The sequence below is a fragment of the Salmo trutta genome, chromosome 25, assembly GCF_901001165.1.
Source record: "Salmo trutta chromosome 25, fSalTru1.1, whole genome shotgun sequence".
NCBI classification, from domain to species: domain Eukaryota; kingdom Metazoa; phylum Chordata; class Actinopteri; order Salmoniformes; family Salmonidae; genus Salmo; species Salmo trutta.
Window position 1 is genome coordinate 41,708,583 of NC_042981.1, and position 24,460 is coordinate 41,733,042.

Consider the following 24,460-nt stretch of genomic DNA (forward strand, 5'->3'; position numbering starts at 1 on the left):
AAATGCCCAGAGATAATGAGGAAAATGGGCAACACCTGGAGGGGGTGGAGACAAGCACTTGACAGGTGAAACAGATCAGGGTGTGACATTTAAGTATCAAAACTAAATGTAATTGCTCAAATATAATTAAGTATCAAAAGTTAAAGTAAATGTATAAATCCTTTCAAATTCCTTATATTAAGCAAACCAGATGGCAAATTCTTTTTTTTCTTCTTTTTTTTCTTACAAATGAAGCCAGATCAGAGGCAGTAAGGATGACCAGGGCAGTTCTCTTGATAAGTGCGTGAATTGGACAATTTTCCTGTCCTGCTAAGCATTCCAAATATAGCGAGTACTTCTGGGTGTCAGGGAAAACGAATGGAGGAAAAAGTACATTATTTTTTATTAAGAATGTAGTGGAGTAAAAGTAAAAAAATATAAATAGTAAAGTAAATGACTAAAACTTCTTAGGGATAGGGGGCATTATCCGGAAGTTTGGATGAATGAGGTGCCCAAAGTAAACTGCCTGTTACTCAGGCCCAGAAGCTAGGATATGCATATAATTGGTAGTATTGGATAGAAAACACTCTAAAGTTTCCAAAACTGTTAAAATAATGTCTGAGCATAACAGAACTGATATAGCAAATTTATTTTTGGAGGTGACACCTTTTAAAATGCCTGTCTATGGGGAAATCAATGGAATACGTCCCAGATTGCAGTTCCTAGGGCTTCCAGCAGATGTCAACAGTCTTTAGAAAGAGTTTCAGGCTTGTTTTTTGAACAATTAGTTAGAATTTGTAGTTTTTGTAAGTGGCTCCCATTTTGTCTGTAGTGTTGTGGCGCACTTCGTTATTTATCTCCGGTAATGAACATACTATTCTCCGTCTTAAATTTGATCATTTATTTACATATTAGAGTACCTGAGGATTGATTAAAAACGTTGTTTGACTTGTTTGGACGAAGTTTATTGGTAACTTTCGAGATTCATTTTTATGCATTTTGAACAAGGGAAACCGGTGGATTACTGAGTCAAGCGCGCCAACTAAATTGACTTTTTTGGGATATAAAGAAGGACTTTATCGAACAAAAGGACCATTTGTGATGTAGCTGGGACCCTTTGGATTGCAAACAGAGGAATATCTTCAAAGGTAAGTGATTTATTTTATCGCTATTTCTAACTTTCGTGACGCCTCTGGCTGGTTGGAAAATGTTTGTAATGCTTTTGTATGCGGGGGGCTGTCCTCAGATAATCACATGGTGTGCTTTCGCCGTAAAGCCTTTCTGAAATCTGACAAAGCGGCTGGATTAACACAAAATTGTGCTTTTAAACGATGTAGGACACTTGTATTTTCATGACTGTTTAATATTACGAATTTTCTATTTAGAATTTCGCGCTCTGCAATTTCATAGGATGTTAGCCCAAAGAGGTAGTACGTTAAAGTATTTTTACTTCAAATATATGTACCTTTGCATAGTTTTAGGGCCACAGCCCACAATGTTTGGAAAACAGCCGAATACAAAAATGTTGACATTTACAGACTGGGGATATAAGATACACCACCCAAACACACACTCATTGTTGTTTCGCTCTCAGCACACAAACATGATACAACGGTAAAAGAGTAGAACAGGCCGAACAATTACTCTACATCTAAGTAGAGCAGAGTGTATGCTGTAGTTAACTCACTCTCTTAACACCTTCCAACCCTCTCCCTCTCTTACCGTGCTGAAAGCCCAGCAGGAGCCACAACCCTTCTGATCCTTGATGGAGGTGACATAGCCCTTGTCCCTCCAGTCCATGGTGGTGGGCAGATCGTTGTCCCCAAGCATGGGTAAGAAGGTAGAGCCGCCGCGGGGCTTGGAGGCATTGAAGGAGCCCAGGCAGCGCTGGGAGATGATGCGTCTGTACTCCTCGTTTTCCTGTGATAGCACAACAATAGACATGCACTGAGTGTAGAAAACATAAGGTAATACCTACTCTTTCCATGAAATAGACTGTCCAGGTGAATCCAGGTGAATGCTATTATCCCTTATTGATGTCACTTGTTAAATCCACTTCGATCAGTGTAAATGAAGGGGACGAGACAGATTGAAGAAGGATTTTTGAGCCTTAAGACAATTGAGACATGGATTGTGTATGTGTGCCATTCAGGGGGTGAATGGGGAAGACAAAAGATGTAAGTGCCTTTGTACGGGGTATGGTAGTAGGTGCCAGGCACACCGTTTTGTGTCAAGAACTGCAACGCTAGTGGGTTTTTCCACAGTCAACAGTTTCTCCTGTGTATCAAGAATGGTCCACCACCCAAAAGACATCCAGCCACCTTGACACAACTGTGGACAGCTTGAGCCAGCATCCCTGTGGAACGCTTTCGACACCTTGTAGACGTTGTTGTGATGGCAAAAGGGAGTGAAAAGGCGACTCTCACAGTGAAGAGGCGACTCCGGGATGCTGGCCTTTTAGGCAGAGTTGCAAAGAAAAAGCCATATCTCAGACTGGCCAATAAAAATAAAAGATTAAGATGGGCAAAAGAACACAGACACTGGACAGAGGAACTCTGCCTAGAAGGCTAGCATCTGGTGTTTTGCAGGTACTATTTAATGAAGCTGCCAGTTGAGGACTTGTGAGACATCTGTTTCTCAAACTAGACACTCTAATGTACTTGTCCTCTTGCTCAGTTGTGCACCGGAGCCTCCCACTCCTCTTTCGATTCTGGTTAGAGCCAGTGTGCGCTGTTCTGTAAAGGGAGTAGTACACAGCGTTGTACGAGATCTTCAGTTTCTTGGCAATTTCTCGCATGGAATAGCCTTCATTTCTCAGAACAACAATAGACTGACGAGTTTCAGAAGAAAGTTCTTTATTTCTGGCCATTTTGAGCCTGAAAACGAACCCACCAATGCTGATGTTTTCTTGCTTCTCTAATCAGAACAACAGTTTTCAGCTGTGCTAACATAATTGCAAAAGGGTTTTCTAATGATCAATTAGCTTTTTAAAATTATAAACTTGGATTAGCTAACTCAATGTGCCATTGGAACACAGGAGTGATGTTTGCTGATAATGAGCCTCTGTACGCCTATGTAGATATTCCATAAAAAATCAACCGTTTACAGCTACAATAGTCATTTACAACATTAAAAATGTCTACACTGTATTTATGTTATTATGTTATTTTAATGGACCAAAAAGTAGCTTTTCTTTCAAAAACAAGGACATTTCTAAGTGACCCCAAACTTTTGAACGCTAGTGTAATTGTGTGCTGTAGCGTTAAGATTTCCCTTCACTGGAAGTAAGGGGCCTAACTCGAATCCAGACCATTATTCCTCCTCCACCAAACTTTACAGTTAGCACTATACATTCGGGCAGGTAGGGTTCTCCTGACATCCGCCAAACCCAGTTTAGTCCGTTGGACTGCCAGATGGTGATGGTGAAGCGTGAATCATTACTTCTGAGAATACATTTCCACTGCTCCAGTCCAATGGAAGTGAGCTTTACACCACTCCAGCAGACAATTGTCATTTCGCATGGTGAACTTAGGCTTGTGTGCGGCTGCACTGCCATGGAAAACGATTGCATGAAGCTCCCGAAGAACTGTTTTTGTGCTGACGTTGCTTCCAGAGGCAGTTTGGAACTTAGTAGAGAGTGTTGCAACTGAGAAAATAATCAAATCAAATCAAACTTTATTTGTCACGTGCGCCGAATACAACAGGTAGACTTTACAGTGAAATGCTTACTTACAGGCTCTAACCAATAGTGTGAAAAAAGGTGTGTGTGTGTGTTTGTAGGTAAGTAAAGAAATAAACAACAGTAAAAAGACATTTGAAAATAAGAGTAGCAAGGCTATATACAGACACCGGTTAATCAGGCTTATTGAGGTAGTATGTACATGTGGGTATGGTTAAAGTGACTATGCATATATGATGAACAGAGAGTAGCAGTAGCGTAAAAAGAGGGGTTGGCGGGTGGTGGGACACAATGCAGATAGCTCGGTTAGCCAATGTGCGGGAGCACTGGTTAGTCGGGCCAATTGAGGTAGTATGTACATGAATGTATAGTTAAAGTGACTATGCATATAAGATAAACAGAGAGTAGCGGGGGGGGGGCACATAGTGCAAATAGTCCGGGTAACCATTTGGTTACCTGTTCAGGAGTCTTATGGCTTGGGGGTAAAAACTGTTGAGAAGCCTTTTTGTCCTAGACTTGGCACTCCGGTACCGCTTGCCATGCGAGAGAGAACAGTCTGTGACTGGGGTGGCTGGGGTCTTTGACAATTTTCAGGGCCTTCCTCTGACACCGCCTGGTGTAAAGGTCCTGGGCCGTACACAGTACCCTCTTAAGTGCCTTGCGGTCGGAGGCCGAGCAATTGCCATACCAGGCAGTGAGGCAACCGGTCAGGATGCTCTCGATGTTGCAGCTGTAGAACCTTTTGAGGATCTCAGGATCCATGCCAAATCTTTTTAGTTTCCTGAGGGGGAATAGGCTTTGTCGTAACCTCTTCACGACTGTCTTGGTGTGTTTGGACCATTCTAATTTGTTGTTGATGTGGACACCAAGGAATTTGAAGCTCTCAACCTGCTCCACTACAGCCCCGTCGATGAGAATGGGGACGTGCTCGGTGCTCCTTTTCCTGTAGTCCACAATCATCTCCTTAGTCTTGGTTACATTGAGGGATAGGTTGTTATTCTGGCACCACCCTGTCAGGTCTCTGACCTCCTCCCTATAGGCTGTCTCGTCGTTGTTGGTGATCTGTTGTATCTGTTGTGTCGTCAGCAAACTTAATGATGGTGTTGGAGTCGTGCCTGGCCATGCAGTCGTGGGTGAACAGGGAATATAGGAGGGGACTGAGCACGCACACTTGGGGAGCTCCAGTGTTGAGGATCAGCATGGCAGATGTGTTGCTACCTACCCTCACCACCTGGGGGCGGCCCGTCAGGAAGTCCAGGATCCAGTTGCAGAGGGAGGTGTTTAGTCCCAGGATCCTTAGCTTAGTGATGAGCTTTGAGGGTACTATGGTGTTGAACGCTGCGCTGTAGTCAATGAATAGCATTCTCACAGAGGTGTTCTTTTTGTCCAGGTGGGAAAGGGTAGTGTGGAGTGCAATATAGATTGCATCATCTGTGGATCTGTTTGGGCGGTATGCAAATTGGAGTGGGTCTAGGGTTTCTGTCATAATGGTGTTGATGTGAGCCATTAGCAGCCTTTCAAAGCACTTCATGGCTACGGATGTGAGTGCTACGGGTCTGTAGTCATTTAGGCAGGTTGCCTTTGTGTTCTTGGGCACAGGGACTATGGTGGTCTGCTTGAAGCATGTTGGTATTACAGACTCAATCAGAGACATGTTGAAAATGTCAGTGAAGACACCTGCCAGTTGGTCAGCACATGCCCGGAGCACTCGTCCTGGTAATCCATCTGGCCCCGCAGCCTTGTGAATGTTGACCTGTTTAAAGGTCTTTGTCACGTCGGCTACGGAGAGCGTGATCACACAGTCGTCCGGAACAGCTGATGCTCTCATGCTCATGTTGCTTGCCTCGAAGCGAGCATAGAAGTGATTTAGCTCGTCTGGTAGGCTCGTGTCACTGGGCAGCTCGCGGCTGTGCTTCCCTTTGTCGTCTGTAATAGTTTGCAAGCCCTGTCACATCCGACGAGCATCGGAGCCGGTGTAGTATGATTCAATCTTATCCCTGTATTAGATGTTTCCGTGCTTCATCACTCGATGGTCCCGTTCTGTGAGCTTGTGTGGCCTATCACTTCGCAGCTGAGCCGTTGTTGCTCCTAGATCTTTCTACACAATAACAGCATTACAGTTGACCGAGGGAGCTTTATCAGGACAGAAATTTGATGAACTGACTTGTTGAAAAGGTGGCATCCTATGACGGTGCCACGTTGAAAGTTACTGAGCTCTACAGTAAGGCCATTCTACTGCCAATGTTTGTTTATTAGTGGATTTGGCTATTTCAGCCACACCCATTCCTGACAGGTGTGTAAAATCGAGCACACATCCATGCAATCTCCATAGACAAACATTGATGATGTGGCTGGTGACACTTTGATTCTTGAAAGTACAATATTTCAAAAACTTGATTGCTGACATGCATATCCTTTTAGGACTGTATCAACAGTGGACTAATGGAATAAATACCAGAATATAGTTTTTGAGTGGATTTTCCCTTTAAATTCCTTTTTATTTTAGGATTTGGATAATGTGATGAATCGTAATTAATCAAAGCAAATTCTGCAATTAACTTAATTAAATGTTTGAATTGTTCGATAGACCTAATTGTTATTTATAATCAATGGAAACAATTATTTCAGAAAGACTAGATATATTTCCCTTGTTTTGGGGGGAATCTATCATTCTGTTGCATCTAATTATTAAGTTCAGGTAGACTAGAGGATACAGAATCAGTAGCCTACAGGTACAGTAGCCTACATACTATCAGGCGTTTTTTCAAGTTGAATTTTCTTTATTTTCTACCAATGATGTAACTTTGAAAAGGGGGACGGCAAATAGATCCTTCTATTCTTCATTTAATCCTTTTATCTTTACACATATGTTAACTATTCTTCACTGTGCTATTAAAATGGCATGTGTCTGGGCCATACCATGTCAGCGAAGTAAGTCATGCCCAGGCGATAGGACTTGATGCCCTGGTCAGCCAGCATGTTGTGGACCAGCACCAGTTTGCGGTTGGAGATCCAGGAACTCCTGCGCTGAGACTCCTCCACTGGAGAGCTGTAGGACTTTCCTGTAGGGAATCAAAGTCAGTTCATTCAGGGCCCTATTCAGACATGAGAAAAGTTGACCAAAGACCTGAATTGAAACAATAACAAAGCGGGCTCCCCGCCTCTGTTTTGGTAAAAAAGCTGAGGGATAGGCCTGGAGAAATGTAACCACTCTCAAATTTATATGGATGCAAGGACTGACCATCCATGATATCAAAATTATTGTTTTAACTATGCATGAGGCAATACAGTGTTGGTTTACGTTTACATTGTTTACAAACATTGGAGTAAAACAAGGTTATATTTTAGGTTCGGATGGGGTATGACAGTTGAACTAAGCTCATGAGGCATTTATTAGTTATAATCAATAGGTATATATAATTCATTTATAAGTCCAAAAATGGATGTAGCAATTATCTCTTGACGCACAATAACGACAGGGAATAGCAAATTTTGAAAAAAATACGTGGCCATTTTAAATGGCCTCCTACTCAAACTCAGAAGCTAGGATATGCATATAATTAGTAGATTTGGATAGAAAACACTCTAAAGTCTCTAAAACTGTTTGAATGGTGTCTGTGAGTATAACAGAACTCATATGGCAGTCAAAACCCCGAGACAGATCCTAACAGGAAGTGGAAATCTGATTTGTGGAATCACTTTCAAGTCTTTGGCTATGAAACACACCGTGAGTTAGGATTCATTGAGCACTTCCTAAGGCTTCCACTAGATGTCAACAGTCTTTACAAAGTAGTTTGAGTCTTCTCCGGTAGAAACTGACCAAACGAGAGGCCTGGAAAGTTGGTCATAGGGGGAGGGCCATTACTACTATGACGCGGGCGCCCGTGGGTACCCTCTCGTTCCGAAACGTTTAGTAAGACAATGCAATCATCCGCCTTGAATATTATTGAAGCTCTGATTGAAAAAGGCCCTAAAGATTTATGTTATACAACGTTTGACATGTTTGAACGAACTTAAATACATTTTTTTTGCACATTCGTGACGACAAGTCCCGCGCGCTTCAGTACATTTTGAGTAGCCTTCGGAACGCGCTAACAAGAAGGAGCTATTGGGACATAAATTATTAACTTTTTCAAACAAAACTACATTTGTTGTGGACCTGGGATGCCTGGAAGTGCCTTCTGATGAAGATAATCAAAGGTAAGGGAATATTTACAATAGTATATTTGATTTTAGATGGTTCCAAGATGGCGCTAACCTGTATCGCCTAGCCTATTTGTCTGAGCACAGCACCTCGTTTATTGCAAAGTGTGATTTCTCAGTAAAGTTATTTTTAAATCTGGCAATGCGGTTGCATTCACGAGATGTTAATCTATAATTCTTTGAATGACAATATTAAATTTAAAAAATGTTTTCGAATAGTAATTTAGTAAATTGTAGCGCTGATCCACCTGATGCATTTGAGGGAAAATATTTTCTGAACATCACGCGCCGATGTAAAATGCTGTTTTTATATATAAATATGAACTTTATCGAACAAAAGAATGGATGTATTGTGTAACATGATGTCCTAGGAGTGTCATCTGATGAAGATTGTCAAAGGTTAGTGCTTCATTTAGCTGTGTTTTGGTTATTTGTGATGCATGTGGTTGGTCGGAAAATGGCGGTGTGGCTATTTTGACGATGTACTCTCCTAACATAATGTAATGTTTTGCTTTCGCTGTAAAGCCTTTTTGAAATCGGACAACGTGGTTCGATTCAGGAGAAGTGTATCTATAAAACTGTGTAAAATAGTCCTATGTTTGAGAAACAGAAATTATTAGATTTGGTTATGAATATGGTTCTCTGATTTGTCGCTGGATGTTGATCCCGAATACGGGATCAGCGCTTCAAGAGGTGGAATTAAGTTTTTAAAAAAATCCATATTTTATTGATTTAAGTCCATGTTAAGTCTATTTATCTCAATTCTGAATTGGGCCCTCAGTTAGGAAGCAATAGAAAACAGTAAAAATAGACATTCACATGGTGCCTCCAGCTCTTAATTTGAGCAGGATCCTGCCAGAACAGGATCCGGTATGGCTCAGTTTTGGAGGGAGAGGCTATACAAATTGATGATGTATGTTGTGCACAGCAGATTGGGTAGTGGAGTCAAACAGATTCGGTTCAGTCAATTCAGTCAGTCATCCTGATGAGCGCTTCCCAGCTAGCTAACTTATGCTTGTTGTGGCTAGAACCTTTGAAACTTGTCTGCCGAAGTTGGGACTTGGGAGAGTGTTCAGAATCATTCCGTTTTTATTGGAGTAATATTTTCTATTTAATTTTTTAACAAAAATGTAGACGTTAATGCCGTAATTGTATATTTTTCATCAAAAATCATACTTTAGCTGTCCCCCTGGCCTGATTTTGCATATTGGCTAAACTATGTAAATACTTAACTCTCCTTACTGTGGGACAGCAGTGCTAGCAGTGCGGGAGCGAAGAGGCAAGTGGACTGTATCACGATAACATCCATATGGTTACTACCAATGCAATATTACAAGTCATTTCTTGTGTAGGCTGCTATCCTACTCAAAATAAAATCAAGTGGGATTGAAAAAAATTGGCCATGTTAACTACCGCTGGCGACATGTGATAGCCCACAGCTGCCCTAGCCCACAGCTGCCCTAGCCCACAGCTGCCCTAGCCCACAGCTGCCCTAGCCCACAGCTGCCCTAGCCCACAGCTGCCCTAGCCCACAGCTGCCCTAGCCCACAGCTGGCCTGGTGGAAAGCAACTACATAGCACCTTGATACAACACTGTTACAATGGTAATGCACCAGCTTGTCTTTAAGTTAGCTAATTGGCATGTCACGGTGACATCCAGATGGTGAACAGTACTATTGAGGTAGATACTGTATGTACATATAGGTAGGGGTAAAGTGACTAGGCAACAGGATAGATAATAGACAGTAGTAGCAGCGTCTGTGATGAGTGTGTCAGCGTCGTCGTAAGGAGTGGACCAAAATGCAGCGGGTATATTGATCATCTTCTTTACTTTATTAAAGAAACACACTTAAACAAAACAAACGGCGAAAACAGTCCCGTAAGGTGCACAGACTATACAGGAAACAACCACCCACAAACACAAGTGAAAACTAACCCAACTGGGCCGTCTCTGCAGGCTCCGGACTGTGGGCCGTTTGTTTGATATTAATAGTTAGCAATTAATACTGAACAAATAGGAGGATATTTCTGTCCTGTTAGTGTCTGTGTTTTCATGGGCTCCACTCTAGTTCCCTGCAGCTAATCTGGGCGTATGGTCACCAGAGATGGCTTGAGCTGACAAATTAGTTAGTTAAAGACTGCATTACATAGACAAGATGAGGTGGGTGTAACCGAGACAGAGATAGCCAGGAGGAGTTTAGAACAATTCCTCACTGTCTCTAAATCATCCTTGCATCTGGGAAACTAAGCCAGGAAGGGGTTAAGACAACACCCCCGTGCAGATAACGACAGGATGAACCCAGAGTGGCTTATGATGCTCCTTGGTCTGCATGAGGGGGGTTGAACCCACCATGGCTGAGCATTGTTAGTGTCAGCTATTTTTAGTACTCTGCATTTGTGTAAAGGTTAGGTTACTCAAGGGTCGACCAGCCTCATTATTGCAATAATTAATCGATATTAAATAGAGATGATTGTTTGAAGAAATTACCAATTCTCTCTCAGTACTGAATTTCCACAACATTTTTGGCGACGAGGAGGTGATCTGCAACTTCCCCTGTTGACCGCTCTTGAAGATCTGGGTAAACTGTGCACAGGGGATCAGAAATTGGGATTTTAGGGTAAACCACGCTTATTATTGAGCAGCTGAACCCGCCTATGATCGAGAGGTAGCGGGCACAGGTGGATACCGGATCTCGGACATAGTACTGAGAGAGGTAAACTTGGACAATCTATCAATATGTGTTTTTTAAAAGTAATAAAAAATAATAAAAACATAAAAGCCCCTGTTGATGGTACGCTCAGAGCGAGGTCTTCCTTAAGACGTCCACAGCTGAGGTAACTAGCAGGACTGAGTTGAGTTGATAAGAGTGTTCTTAAGTGAGGTATCATTGGGCATAATTGTTAATCAGCCAGTTGCGGGCAAACAAAAGTCCAGGTTCGTGGTACTGAGTTGATCCCAGTGGGATTGGTGAGGTTAATGTAGAGTGAAGGACTGGAGCGCGGGTAATCTTGCGAGAAAACTCGGCTTGGTGAAGCTCATTGAATGAGGGACAGTAGTGCAGGTGACGCCTTGCGAGGGCGTTTGATTTGAAGTTCAAATTTTAACGTGTATGTAATTGAGAAAATGTTTTGTTAAATGAGGTAAACAGGTATGCCCTGGCTTACGATTGTTAGGTGTTATTGTAAGTGTTTTGTTGTTTCTGATAAGTAGAAAATACGAGGTAAGGTTGGATTTTTTTGGGACCGTGTTGCATAATTAGATAGTAGACATGGGTAATCTGTAGGTCGTTTTGCACATTTGGATAGACATAAAATATTCTATACCATAGTAATCACAGTAGGCGATATCACAATGTGGATACAACACCTCGTTGTGGGACCACTAATTAGGCAATATTTTGATAATGGTATGGGATTCCCTTTTCATATAGACAGGGTTTGAAATCTAACACAGCGCTAACCGTTTTTTCCTCTCGTCTGTCTTATTCCCTGTGTTTGTGAATGTGATATGAGAGTTGTGGGAGTGTGGAATAAGTGTCAATCTGAAGTTTGGAAGCTGATTTAAATTGTGATAATACGTTTTGATATGGAGCGTTATCTTGGAGTTCTGTTCAACACTGCCCATCATAGAATGTCAAGGACTGGTATTATTAAATGCTTAATGTTATTCTGTAATTTCCTTTAAGACTTGAGAACCGTTGAGCATTATTCCCATAGGGCAGCTTCCAAGAAACTAACGTTTTTGGGTTTCGCTGGGAGTGTATGGATGAGGAGTTGCTGGAAACGGAGTGATTAATTATATAATGACTTTGTGACGATGTGAAAAAAAAATGGAATGAGAAATTGTATGTGTGTATAATCGATTACTAGAGATTTGATCAAGTAATATAATGAGATGCAACTTAAACAACCCATACGTAGACGTACATAGGTTCAAGAGTGGTCTCTTTATGGATAATTTGTTAGAGAGAATGTTAAAGCATTATGACTGTCTACTGCATCTGGGAGATATGCCAATCTTTTTCTGAGACTATGTTAAAACCGCAAGGAGAGAGGAGCAAAATAAACATCACTAAAGCAAAGTCATAAAGACACTAATAGAAGCGCGCGAGCATTCTACCATTGTGTACTTGGCACAATTGATATAAAAGAAGAATCATTAGCTCAATACACCAGCGTATTGATGTTAGCGTTCCATCAGCGTAATTGCACTAACCGTACTATTTGTGAAGTCATTTGAGTATGGACATTGTTAAACAGGGTACTTGGCAAATTTGCTCAGGCTATTTTGTTTGGATTTCAGAGCACTGGTTTGAATGTACCAGAGCGCAGAATAACGGATTAATTTACGGATGCTCAACGCCAGGTTGAATATGGCCGTTGTCAGTAAACATTAGGGAAATAACGTAATTTGAATTATTGCCAGCAGCACAGTTCGTCACCAACATTTTGAAAAAGCATGTAAAAAGCCTAACCAGCTCTGCTTGGTGAGTAGAATGGAGAGGGAAGATGTATTCTCTTGTTTGTGTCTGGAAGTAACATTATCTAGCTAACTTTAGCCAGTTAGCTTGGTTGCTTAACTGCCATGTGGCAAGAAAAGTATTATGCATTATGAATCAGAGAGTTTAGCGGATTTTGAGGATGAATAATCCTTGTGAGAATCAAGGACAGTGGATATTAGGTGACATTAAAATTAGCAGTATATATGGGCAAGAGTACGAATTATTTTTACGAAGAGTTAACAGTTTGTGTCACGCCGGTAAGCATGTAGATTTGAGGGTTCTGTGTTGATACAATATGTAAATTAGTGAATTTGTTATTGGCGTAAAAAGACGAAGAAACTCGTATGCCAAACATCGCCACATGAGTAAACTATGTGGTAGAGTAGGGTCACACGGAATTATATGGTAAATTACAACCGGCGAAACAAGAGAGAACATGTTTGGGGGTTTCGATAAAAATGCGACTAAGGAAAACCCTAGGGGTTTTAATCTCGTGAGACACTACTTCATTTTATTCTAAAATAGATGTATTGACTTGAGGAAAGGGAGGAGGAGGTAACAGAGGAATTAAAGTGGCCTCCCTGAGAACCGAAGGTATGTTTGTTTTGACTATCATAAAAAAAAAATTGTTTACCTGGTAACATAGCGTTAGACAGGAAAAAAGATGTAGAGTACAGTAGAGATTGTAGAGGGTTTTCTGAGTTTAATAAGGGAAGAGATGCAGACTAGTGAAGCTAACAAAGAAAAGTAAGTCATTTGGAAAGTAGGAATTTCAAATTTGAATTGTTTCTATTGATTAAGAATTTGCTGATGTGTTTTCTACATTTGGAGCATTACAGGTTAATCTTAAAATAACAGATGTTTTTTAATGAGTGTGAAGCAGAGGTTGGTATAAAAGATCGAGTAATATTGTTAGGTTAGACTACATGTAACATTTTATTTTTCTAGTAAGGAGGGAATTATCATGGTTTGGTTTATTTTATTTTCTAAACCTGACAGTGACGAAGATATTGATAAGGAGTATTGATGGAAACTTAATGAGTGTTGACAGTATGTGAATGGTAATATGTTATTATTGTTTTTTTATAGCACTAATGATGTGATATTTTAGTAATACAAGGTACAAGGTTAAATGATGAGTAGAGGGATTGAGCCTTGAGTGAGCAGGCAGTGGGACATTTGAAGTAGAGGTATGAGAAACATTCGTTGACAGTTTCTGAATATTATTGCTTGGTTTTGTAGTTTTGGTAACACCAGTGAACTTGAGCAGGAAGTTAATGTATTCTAAAATTATAATCTGTTTCCATTACGTGGAACTGTCACGTCCTGACCCTAGTAAGATGTCATTTTCTATAGTAGAGTAGGTCAGGGCGTGACAGGGGGTGTTTGGTTTTTTTCTATGTTTTCTATTTCTATGTTTAAGTTCAAGTTTTTCTTTCTATGCTGGGGTTGTTTGGGTTGATCTCCAATTGGAGGGAGCTCATCCTCGTTGCCTCTGATTGGAGGTCATATTTAAGTAGGGTTTTTTTCTTCCTGTTTTGTGGGTTATTATCTTTTGAGTAGTGTTTGTTTCTCTCTGCGTCACTGTTTGTTGTTTTGTTATATTCAGTTATTTGTGTATTGCAAAAGTTTCACGGATTATATAAAATGTGGAACTACAAACACGCTGCACCTTGGTCCGCTCTTTTTGACAGCCGTGACAGAATAACCCACCATAAAAGGACCAAGCAGCATGCCCAGGAGCAACAGAAATGGACCTGGGAAGACATTCTGGACGGGAAAGGAAAGGCAGGCTGGGGAGTATTGCCGTCCGAGGGAGGAGATTGAGGCAGCAAAAGCGGAGCGGCGTTATTATGAGGCGCTGTACCAACCAAGAGGCACGTGCGAGAGACGGCCCCAAAAATGTTTGGTCCAGAACTCCCAGAGACATTCCCTAGTCCAGAACTCCCAGCAACGTTATATTTCAGCTCCACGAATGAAGCTTCCAGTGATGATCTATGGTCCGAAGCCTGTAGAGATGATCCATGGCAAGAAGCCTGTAGGGATGATCCATGGGCCGGAGCCTGTAGAGAGGATCCATGGCACGGAGCCTGAAGAGACGGCCCACAGTCCGGAACCTCCTGAGACGACCCACAGTCCGGAACCTCCTGAGAAGTTCCTCAGCCAGGAGTCTCCAACGACGGCCTGCAGCCAGGAGTCTCCAGCGGCGGCCTGCAGCCCAGAACCTCCAGCAATGATCTACAGTCTGGTTCCCCCGACAACGATCCACGGTCCGGTGGTACTAGAGCGTGGAGGGATCAGCGGGTGGAGCGGGGATTACGCCCCGAAGCCGCCTCCTCTGCTGGAGGTTAAGGTTATGTGGACTGCATTTGAGCCGCCATAGACAATTATCACCCTCCCTCCCTACCCTCCCTTTTGTTTTGTGGTTTCTTTATTGATTATGTTGCATTCGGAGTATGCACCTTTGGGGGGGGGTACTGTCACGTCCTGACCCTATTAAGATGTAATTTTCTATAGTAGAGTAGGTCAGGGCGTGACGGGGTGTTTTGGGTTTTTATATGTTTTCTATGTTTAAGTTCTAGTTTTTCTATTTCTATGTTGGAGTTGATCTCCAATTGGAGGCAGCTGGTCCTCGTTGCCTCTGATTCGAGATCATATTTAAGTAGGGGTTTTTTCTTCCTGTTTTGTGGGTTATTATCTTTTGAGTAGTGTTTGTTTCTCTCTGCGTCACTGTTTGTTGTTTTATGTTCAGTTATTTGTGTATTGCAAAAGTTTCACGGATTCTATAAAATGTGGAACTACAAACACGCTGCACCTTGGTCCACTCCTTTTGACAGCCGTGACAGGAACAGTGTCCAGTAGTTAAAGTACATTAAAATAAGTATTGACTATTAAGCTGATAAGACGGCACCAACTTTTTGAAGGTTCTACATTTGCTAATCAACAGTTTTATATTTTTACTAACTTAATACAACAGGTAAAACTGATAAGATTACTGGAAAGGGGCTCTGGGATTGTTTATTTTAGACTGTGTCGATTTCCACTTAATGGGACAGGGTATTATCTGATGCTTCTTGAGTAGGATTCTTGCTTCCAGGACTGATGGAAGTCCAATACAGTTGAAGTCGGAAGTTTACATACACCTTAGCCAAATACATGTAAACTCAGTTTTTCACAATTCCTGACATTTAATCAGAGTACAAATTCCCTGTCTTAGTTCAGTTAGGATCACCACTTTATTTTAAGAATGTGAAATGTCAGAATAATAGTAGAGGGAATGATTTCAGATTTTATTTCTTTCATCACATTCCCAGTGGGTCAGAAGTTTACATACACTCAATTAGTATTTGGTAGCATTGCCTTTAAATTGTTTAACTTGGGCCAAAAGTTTCGGGTAGAGGTCGACCGACTAATCGGAATGGCCGATTTCAAGTTTTCATAACAATCGGAAATCGGTATTTTTGGACGCCGATTTAAAAAAAATGTAACACCTTTATTTAACTAGGCAAGTCAGCTAAGAACACATTCTTGTTTTCAATGATGGCCTAGGAACGGTGGGTTAACTGCCTTGTTCAGGGTCAGAACAACAGATTTTTACCTTGTCAGCTCGGGGATTCAATCTTGCAACCTTATGGTTAACAAGTCCAACGCTCTAACCACCTGCTTTACATTGCACTCCACGAGGAGCCATCCTGTTACGCGAATGCAGTAAGAAGCCAAGGTAAGTTGCTAGCTAGCATTAAACTTATCTTATAAAAAACAATCAATCAATCATAATCACTAGTTAACTACACATGGTTGACGATATTACTAGTTTATCTAGCCTGTCTTGCGTTGCATATAATCGCTTAGGTACACGTTGCTCCAACCATAAACATCAATGCATGAGGCCACAGTGTCTTCTGATCCCTCCTGTCTCAGCCTCCAGTATTTATGCTGCAGTAGTTTATGTGTCGGGGGGCTAGGGTCAGTCTGTTACATCTGGAGTATTCTCTTGTCTTATCCGGTGTCCTGTGTGAATGTAAATATGCTCTCTCTAATTCTCTCTTTCTCTCTTTCTCTCTTTCTTTCTCTCGGAGGACCTGAGCCCTAGGACCATGCCTCAGGACTACCTGGCATGATGACTCCTTGCTGTCCCCAGTCCACCTGGCCATGCTGCTGCTCCAGTTTCAACTGTTCTGCCTGCGGCCTAGGAACCCTGACCTGTTCACCGGACGTGCTTGTTGCACCCTCGACAATTACTATGATTATTATTATTTGACCATGCTGGTCATTTATGAACATTTTAACATCTTGACCATGTTCTGTTATAATATCCACCCGGCACAGCCAGAAGAGGACTGGCCACCCCTCATAGCCTGGTTCCTCTCTAGGTTTCTTCCTAGGTTTTTGGCCTTTCTCAGGAGTTTTTCCTAGGGAGTTTTTCCCAGCCACCGTGCTTCTTTCACATGCATTGCTTGCTGTTTGGGGTTTTAGGCTGGGTTTCTGTACAGCACTTTGAGATTTCAGCTGATGTACGAAGGGCTATATAAATAAATTTGATTTGATTTGAATGCCTTTCTTAAAATGAATACACAAGTATATATTTTTAAACCTGCATATTTAGTTAATATTGCCTGCTAACATGAATTTCTTTTAACTAGGGAAAATGTGTCACTTCTCTTGCAACAGAGTCAGGGTATATGCAGCAGTTTGGGCCGCCTGGCTCGTTACGAACTGTGAAGACTATTTCTTCCTAACAAAGACAGCCGACTTCGCCAAACGGGGGATGATTTAACAAATGCACATTTGCGAAAAAAGCACAATCGTTGCACGACTGTACCTAACCATAAACATCAATGCCTTTCTTAAAATCAATACACAGAAGTATATACACTGCTCAAAAAAATAAAGGGAACACTTAAACAACACAATGTAACTCCAAGTCAATCACACTTCTGTGAAATCAAACTGTCCACTTAGGAAGCAACACTGATTGACAATAAATTTCACATGCTGTTGTGCAAATGGAAAAGACAAAAGGTGGAAATTATAGGCAATTAGCAAGACACCCCCAATAAAGGAGTGGTTCTGCAGGTGGGGACCACAGACCACTTCTCAGTTCCTATGCTTCCTGGCTGATGTTTTGGTCACTTTTGAATGCTGGCGGTGCTTTCACTCTAGTGGTAGCATGAGACGGAGTCTACAACCCACACAAGTGGCTCAGGAGTGCAGCTCATCCAGGATGGCACATCAATGCGAGCTGTGGCAAGAAGGTTTGCTGTGTCTGTCAGCGTAGTGTCCAGAGCATGGAGGCGCTACCAGAAGACAGGCCAGGACATCAGGAGACGTGGAGGAGGCCGTAGGAGGGCAACAACCCAGCAGCAGGACCGCTACCTCCGCCTTTGTGCAAGGAGGAGCAGGAGAAGCACTGCCAGAGCCCTGCAAAATGACCTCCAGCAGGCCACAAATGTGCATGTGTCTGCTCAAACGGTCAGAAACAGACTCCATGAGGGTGGTATGAGGGCCCGACGTCCACAGGTGGGGGTTGGGCTTACAGCCCAACACCGTGCAGGACGTTTGGCATTTGCCAGAGAACACCAAGATTGGCAAATTCGCCACTGGTGCCCTGTGCTCTTCACAGATGAAAGCAGGTTCACACTGAGCACGTGACAGACGCGACAGAGTCTGGAGATGCCGTGGAGATCGTTCTGCTGCCTGCAACATCCTCCAGCATGACCGGTTTGGCGGTGGGTCAGTCATGGTGTGGGGTGGCATTTCTTTGGGGGGCCGCACAGCCCTCCATGTGCTCGCCAGAGGTAGCCTGACTGCCATTAGGTACCGAGATGAGATCCTCAGACCCCTTGTGAGACTATATGCTGGTGCGGTTGGCCCTGGGTTCCTCCTAATGCAAGACAATGCTAGACCTCATGTGGCTGGAGTGTGTCAGCAGTTCCTGTAAGAGGAAGGCATTGATGCTATGGACTGGCCCACCCGTTCCCCAGACCTGAATCCAATTGAGCACATCTGGGACATCATGTCTCGCTCCATCCACCAACGCCACGTTGCACCACAGACTGTCCAGGAGTTGGCGGATGCTTTAGTCCAGGTCTGGGAGGAGATCCCTCAGGAGACCATCCGCCACCTCATCAGGAGCATGCCCAGGCGTTGTAGGGAGGTCATACAGGCACGTGGAGGCCACACACTACTGAGCCTCATTTTGACTTGTTTTAAGGACATTACATCAAAGTTGGATCAGCCTGTAGTGTGGTTTTCCAGTTTAATTTTGAGTGTGACTCCAAATCCAGACCTCCATGGGTTGAGAAATTGGATTTCCATTGATTATTTTTGTGTGATTTTGTTGTCAGCACATTCAACTATGTAAAGAAAAACGTTTTTAAGAAGATTATTTCTTTCATTCAGATCTAGGATGTGTTGTTTAAGTGTTCCCTTTATTTTTTTGAGCAGTATATTTTTAAACGTGCATATTTAGCTAAAAGAAATCCAGGTTAGCAGGCAATATTAACCAGGTGAAATTGTGTCACTTCTCTTGCGTTCATTGCACGCTGTCAGGGTATATGCAACAGTTTGGGCCGCCTGGCTCGTTGCGAACTAATTTGCCAGAAATGTACGTAATTATGACATAACATTTGAAGGTTGTGCAATGTAACAGGAATATTTAGTCTTAGGGATGCCTCCCGTTAGATAAAATACGTATTTCACTGAAAGGAAAAAAGTTTTGTTTTCGAGAAGATAGTTTCCGGATTTGACCATATTAATGACCTAAGGCTCGTATTTCTGTGTGTTTTTATTATAATTAAGTCTATGATTTGATAGAGCAGTCTGACTGAGCAGTGGTAGGCAGCAGCAGGCTCGTAAGCATTCATTCAAACAGCACTTTCGTGCGTTTTGCCAGCAGCTCTTCGCTGTGCTTCAAGCATTGCGCTGTTTATGACTTCAAGCCTATCAACTCCCAAGATTAGGCTGGTGTAACCGATGTGAAATGGCTAGCTAGTTAGCGGGTGCGCGCTAATAGTGTTTCAAACGTCACTCCCTCTGAGACTTGGAGTAGTTGTTCCCCTTCCTCTACATGGGTAACGCTGCTTTGAGGGTGGCTGTTGTCAATGTGTTCCTGGTTCGAGCCCAGGTAGGATTGAGGAGAGGGACGGAAGCTATAAAGTGCCTATAGGAACATCCAATAGTCAAAGGTATATGAAATACAAATCATATAGAGAGAAATAGTCCTATAATTCAAAAAATAACTACAACCTAAAATTTCTTACCTGGGAATATTGAAGACTCATGTTAAAAGAAACCACCAGCTTTCATATGTTCTCATGTTCTGAGCAAGGAATTTAAACGTTAGCTTTCTTACATGGCACATATTGCACTTTTACTTTCTTCTCCAACACTTTGTCTTTGCATTATTTAAACCAAATTGAACATGTTTCATTATTTATTTGAGGCTAAATTGATTTTATAGATTTATTACATTAAGTAAAATAAGTGTTAATTCAAAATTGTTGTAATTGTCATTATTACAAATACATTTAAATAATCGGCCGATGAATCGGTATCGGCTTTTTTTTGGTCCTCCAATAATCGGTCGACCTCTAGTTTCGGGTAGCCTTCCACAAGCTTCCCACAATAAGTTGGGGGAATTTTGGCCCATTCCTCCTGACAGAGCTGGTGTAACTGAGTCAGGTTTGTAGGCCTCCTTGCTCGCACACGCTTTTTCAGTTCTGCCCACAAATTTTCTATAGGATTGAGGTCAGAGCTTTGTGATGGCCACTCCAATACCTTGACTTTATTGTCCTTAAGCCATTATGCCACATCTTTGGAAGTACGCTTTGGGTCATTGTCCATTTGGAAGACCCATTTGCGACCAAGCTTTAACTTTCTGACTGATGTCTTGAGATGTTGCTTCAATATATCCACATAATTTTCCATCTTCATGATGCCATCTATTTTGTGAAGTGCACCAGTACCTCCCACGGCAAATCACCCCCACAACATGATGCTGCCACCCCTGTGCTTCACATTTGGGACGGTGTTCTTCGGCTTGCAAGCCTCCCCCTTGGATTTAATGGTGCTCTGTGGGATGTTCAAAGTTTCAGATATTTTTTTATAACCCTGATCTGTACTTCTCCACAACTTTGTCCCCGACCTGTTTGGAGAGCTCCTTGGTAATTTATTTCATTTCACCAATTTTGACTATTTTGTGTATGTCCATTATATGAAATAAAAATAAAAATCCATTTAAATTACAGGTTGTAATGCAACAAAATAGGAAAAATGCCAAGGGGGATGAATACTTTTGCCAGGCACTGTAGTACCCGGCATTTGTGTAAAGGTTAAGTTACTCGGTCCAACACTCAAAGGTGGGGGATCGACCAGCCTCCTTATTGCAATAATTTATCAATATTAAATAAAGATGATTGTTTGAAGAAATGACCAAGTCTCTCTCAGTACTGAATTTCTACGACAGTGTCCATATAGCCAGAGAGGAAGAGGCGAAGCGAGAGGCCCAACTCGGCTAAAAATCTGCCTTCTCCAGCAGGTGGCGTTGTTAGTTTATTTTGCTCACCAATCGAGGAGTTTCGAATTTAGCCCCTCAAATGGAATGGTTAATTTGCCCTTATACGGTTTATTTGATAGAATAGAAGTTCTGTAATGCTTAAGTTGTTCTAAGTATACTGATTGACTCCTTGTTAATTCTCTTGACGATATTTTCAGAATTGATTTGTGTGGGCCGTGACTGTTCTCATGTTTGTGCAACTTTGTAGGCTATGTTTTGAAACCAACAAGTGGCCTTTGCTGTGGTGACAGAGAGAGAGAGAGAACTGTGCTCCTAGCCATCTCCCTACCTCTGCTCTGATAGACATAAGCCTGCGACTCTCTCTCTCTCTCTCGATCGCTCCAGTGTTGCACTGCATCATTTACTTTAAATTATCTAATATGCCCATTTGTTCGATTTTCTTCCCCGTATAGATAGGTTACTGTTATGCTTAGGTCTAGATACTTTAGATAGGCTTTGCGACATTATTTGCGGTTGAATTGGGACACGTTTACCTGAATGCTGGCCTATAGACAGCAGGCGAGGATGCAACTGCACTTTGAAGAATAGACAGACAGTAGCCCACTTTTATGCCACAAAATGGAAAACCAACTGAAATCTTTTCGGGAACATCAATATTGGCATGTTTAATAAACAACAAAACTAATTTCATTAAACTGATGAGAGCTCTTATTTCTGCTCTTTCTATAATAATAATTATAATAATAATACAAATTAAGCGCTGTGTGCCTCTATTAAATATACGCCTACAATAACAAAATATGCAGGCTGTGAGTAGCTCCATAAATGTTTTCTTTGTATGAAGTAGCTCTTGTGAAAGTAAAGGTTGGCGACCCCTGCTCTATATCGTCTTTAACACGACAGTGAGAAAGAAGAGGTTCAGATTGACAGATAATAAACATGAAGAAAAGAGGAGAGAGTCACACACTCCATTATTGTCAATGATAAGAGGCTGAAATGAAATAGGCTGACATGAATAGGCTAAAGATGCATCTCTTACCAAACTTCAGTTTCCAGGCATGGAACTCCAGGTCCTCCAGTGAAAGGCTAGCAGCGCTCGCCACTGCCAGAGCAGCAGCCACAACTACCAAAAACTTCATTCTGAGGAGAAAGACAGCAGAGATTTACTGAGAATTAGGAGACAGATATCATACAGGAGGCCATGCACCAGATGTTTCTCTTTATCTCACTCTCATACTGTATACAGTCTGTCTTTTCTCTGTCTCTCTCTCTCTTCCTCTCTCTGTCTTTCTCTCTCTCGCTCTGTCTCTATCTTTCAATACATTTTTTCATCCCATCTCAGCCACAGGAAGTGTGTGTGTGTGTGTGTGTGTGTGTGTGTGTGTAGGATGTCTTGAAGCCACTGGCTGGTGATGGACGCCTGTCACTCTGTCCTCTGCTTAACTTTGGGATCGGTGTCCCCTTCCACGGGACTGTTGAGCTAACGTAGGCTAATGCGATTAGCATGAGGATGTAAGTAACAAGAACATTTCCCAGGACACACACATATCTGACATTGGTAGAAAGCTTAAATTCTTGTTAATCTAAATGCACTGTCCAATTTTCAGTAGCTATTACAGTGAAAGAATACCATGCTATTGTTTGAAGAGAGTGCACAATTTTGAACATGAAAAGTTATTAATTAACAAGTTAGGCACATTTGGGCAGTCTTGGTACAAAATTTTGAACAGAAATGCAATGGTTCATTGGATCAGTCTAAAATTTTGCACATACACTGATGCCATCTATTGGCCAAAATCTAAATTGCACCTGGCCTGAAATAATACATTATGTCCTTTCTCTTGCATTTCAAAGATGATGGTACAAAAACAATACAAAAGTTGGTTGGATCTTTCTTTGTATTATCTTTTACCAGATCTATTGTATTATATTATACTACATTGCTTTTACATTTCCATAAACTTCAAAGTGTTTCCTTTCAAATGGTACGAAGAATATGCATATCCTTGCTACAGGCAGTTAGATTTGGGTATGTAATTTTGGGCGAAAATTTAAAAAAAGGGGCTAATCCTTGGCTGTCAGTCAGGGGCCTGTCACTAAGCTGTAAACATAAGCAGGGGAAGACACCTGCGAGAGACCAGAGCATGCTTACCAGTCAATTTACTGATAGAAAACCAGGTGTGGGGAAATCATGCTGGAACATTTGCATGGCAAACAGCTCATTGCTTTAGGAAACATCTTGTCAGACCTTTTTTATTGTTGAAGGATAGCCTGCACTTTCATTGCACATTGGTCTTTACAGTATGTTGTGACAGAGTAAAAAAAGTATTATTAATGTCTCATTGATTGACTAACGCAAATTCAATTTGCAATCAACCACAACTTGAAACCATGTTGTTTTTGTCTATGTTTGGTTTAAACCTACGGTCAATTAAGATGAAAACTGCATACATATTGTATGTCAATTAATTTCTGCTAAATAAAAAAGCTATCTTGATGCAACATGATTACATTTCAATAATAACAAAGGGGGAATAACATGGAAACAATATTGACTCAACCACTTTGTTTCCGGTGCAGATGTAAGCCTACATCTACCATTGCGCGGTTTGTCTGTTTGATTTTGTGTTTGTTTGTTTCCATACTCTTAGTAGTCACACAAAATTGGGTGCGTTTCATTTTCTGTTCAGAGTTTCTGTCAACGGCTTTTTCAGCTATTTGCAAGAAATGACTAACCCTTTATATATAAAAAGCTTTTCGTTACCCTGTTTCTCATCTATCAGTGGGTGGTGTGATGGGTATATGTGGTGCTCTCCACTACCACATCTTCCTGTAATGTCTACTGGATTGTTTCTGTGGTGTCCTGTCCAGATGTCCTGTGGTAATAGTAATGGTAATTTGTCTTACCTTCTCTTCAAGTAACCACAGGTGTTAGGGGAAGCTGAGAGGGCATAAGAGGAACACACACATGTGACGTCACAGCTGTTTGAGTGTCAACTGCATGCTACACATCTTGAGGTTCGGGTCATCTCACTGGAAACACATTGGAACAAAAAGACTGTTGATGACAGAATTTACTTCTCAGAAACACTTACCCATAACAGAGCAACTTCTATGTCTCTTATTCATGGCCCCGTACATTTTGTATTTGTAGCCAAAACATACATTTATTACCATCAGTATCAAATAGCAACACCTTAGCTAAGATAGTTTTTGACAGGTTACTCATCAAACTAGAGAACCCTCTCCTGCACCATCAACCTGCTATCGTTCTAATCTTGTGTGAGTTCAAGCCACAGGTAGGTCTATTGAGGGACAAACCGACTTCTGTAGATGAACTATTTTTGCCTGGTCTAATCAAAAAGATAGCTTACTCTTTTCAACAACAGTGCAGCACATCCTGTCTACCCACAAACTTCCTGTTAGAAGTTCGGGTTGGAGAGTTTCCCTCTCAATGTTTTTCATCTACCTCCTTTTACCTGTCCCTAACCGTAGTGTAATTTTTCGAGTTTATCTTATTTGCTGGTGAAATAGTAATAAATTATGATAGTAACATAATTAATATGTTACCAACAGTGA

General features: G+C 41.7%; 1 protein-coding gene across 4 annotated transcripts in view; it reads right to left on the minus strand.

Moving 5' to 3' along the window:
- LOC115162579 (cathepsin L1) overlaps positions 1-24,189 on the minus strand; it is a 43,639-nt gene extending 19,450 nt beyond the window's left edge. For 2 of the 4 annotated variants that reach the window (XM_029714026.1, XM_029714025.1), the window contains exons 1-5: positions 23,977-24,189; positions 23,789-23,822; positions 21,921-22,021; positions 6,578-6,720; positions 1,702-1,899 (exon numbers count right to left, since the gene is read on the minus strand). In XM_029714026.1, the coding sequence (XP_029569886.1) occupies positions 1,702-1,899; positions 6,578-6,720; positions 21,921-22,021; positions 23,789-23,822; positions 23,977-24,058 (558 nt within the window). In that variant the 5' untranslated portion in view covers positions 24,059-24,189. Of the gene's footprint in view, positions 1-1,701; positions 1,900-6,577; positions 6,721-21,920; positions 22,022-23,645; positions 23,766-23,788; positions 23,915-23,976 lie in introns of those variants that run through there. The other 2 variants (XM_029714027.1, XM_029714028.1) reach the window with 2 other exon arrangements.
- Positions 24,190-24,460: the final 271 nt, after the last annotated feature.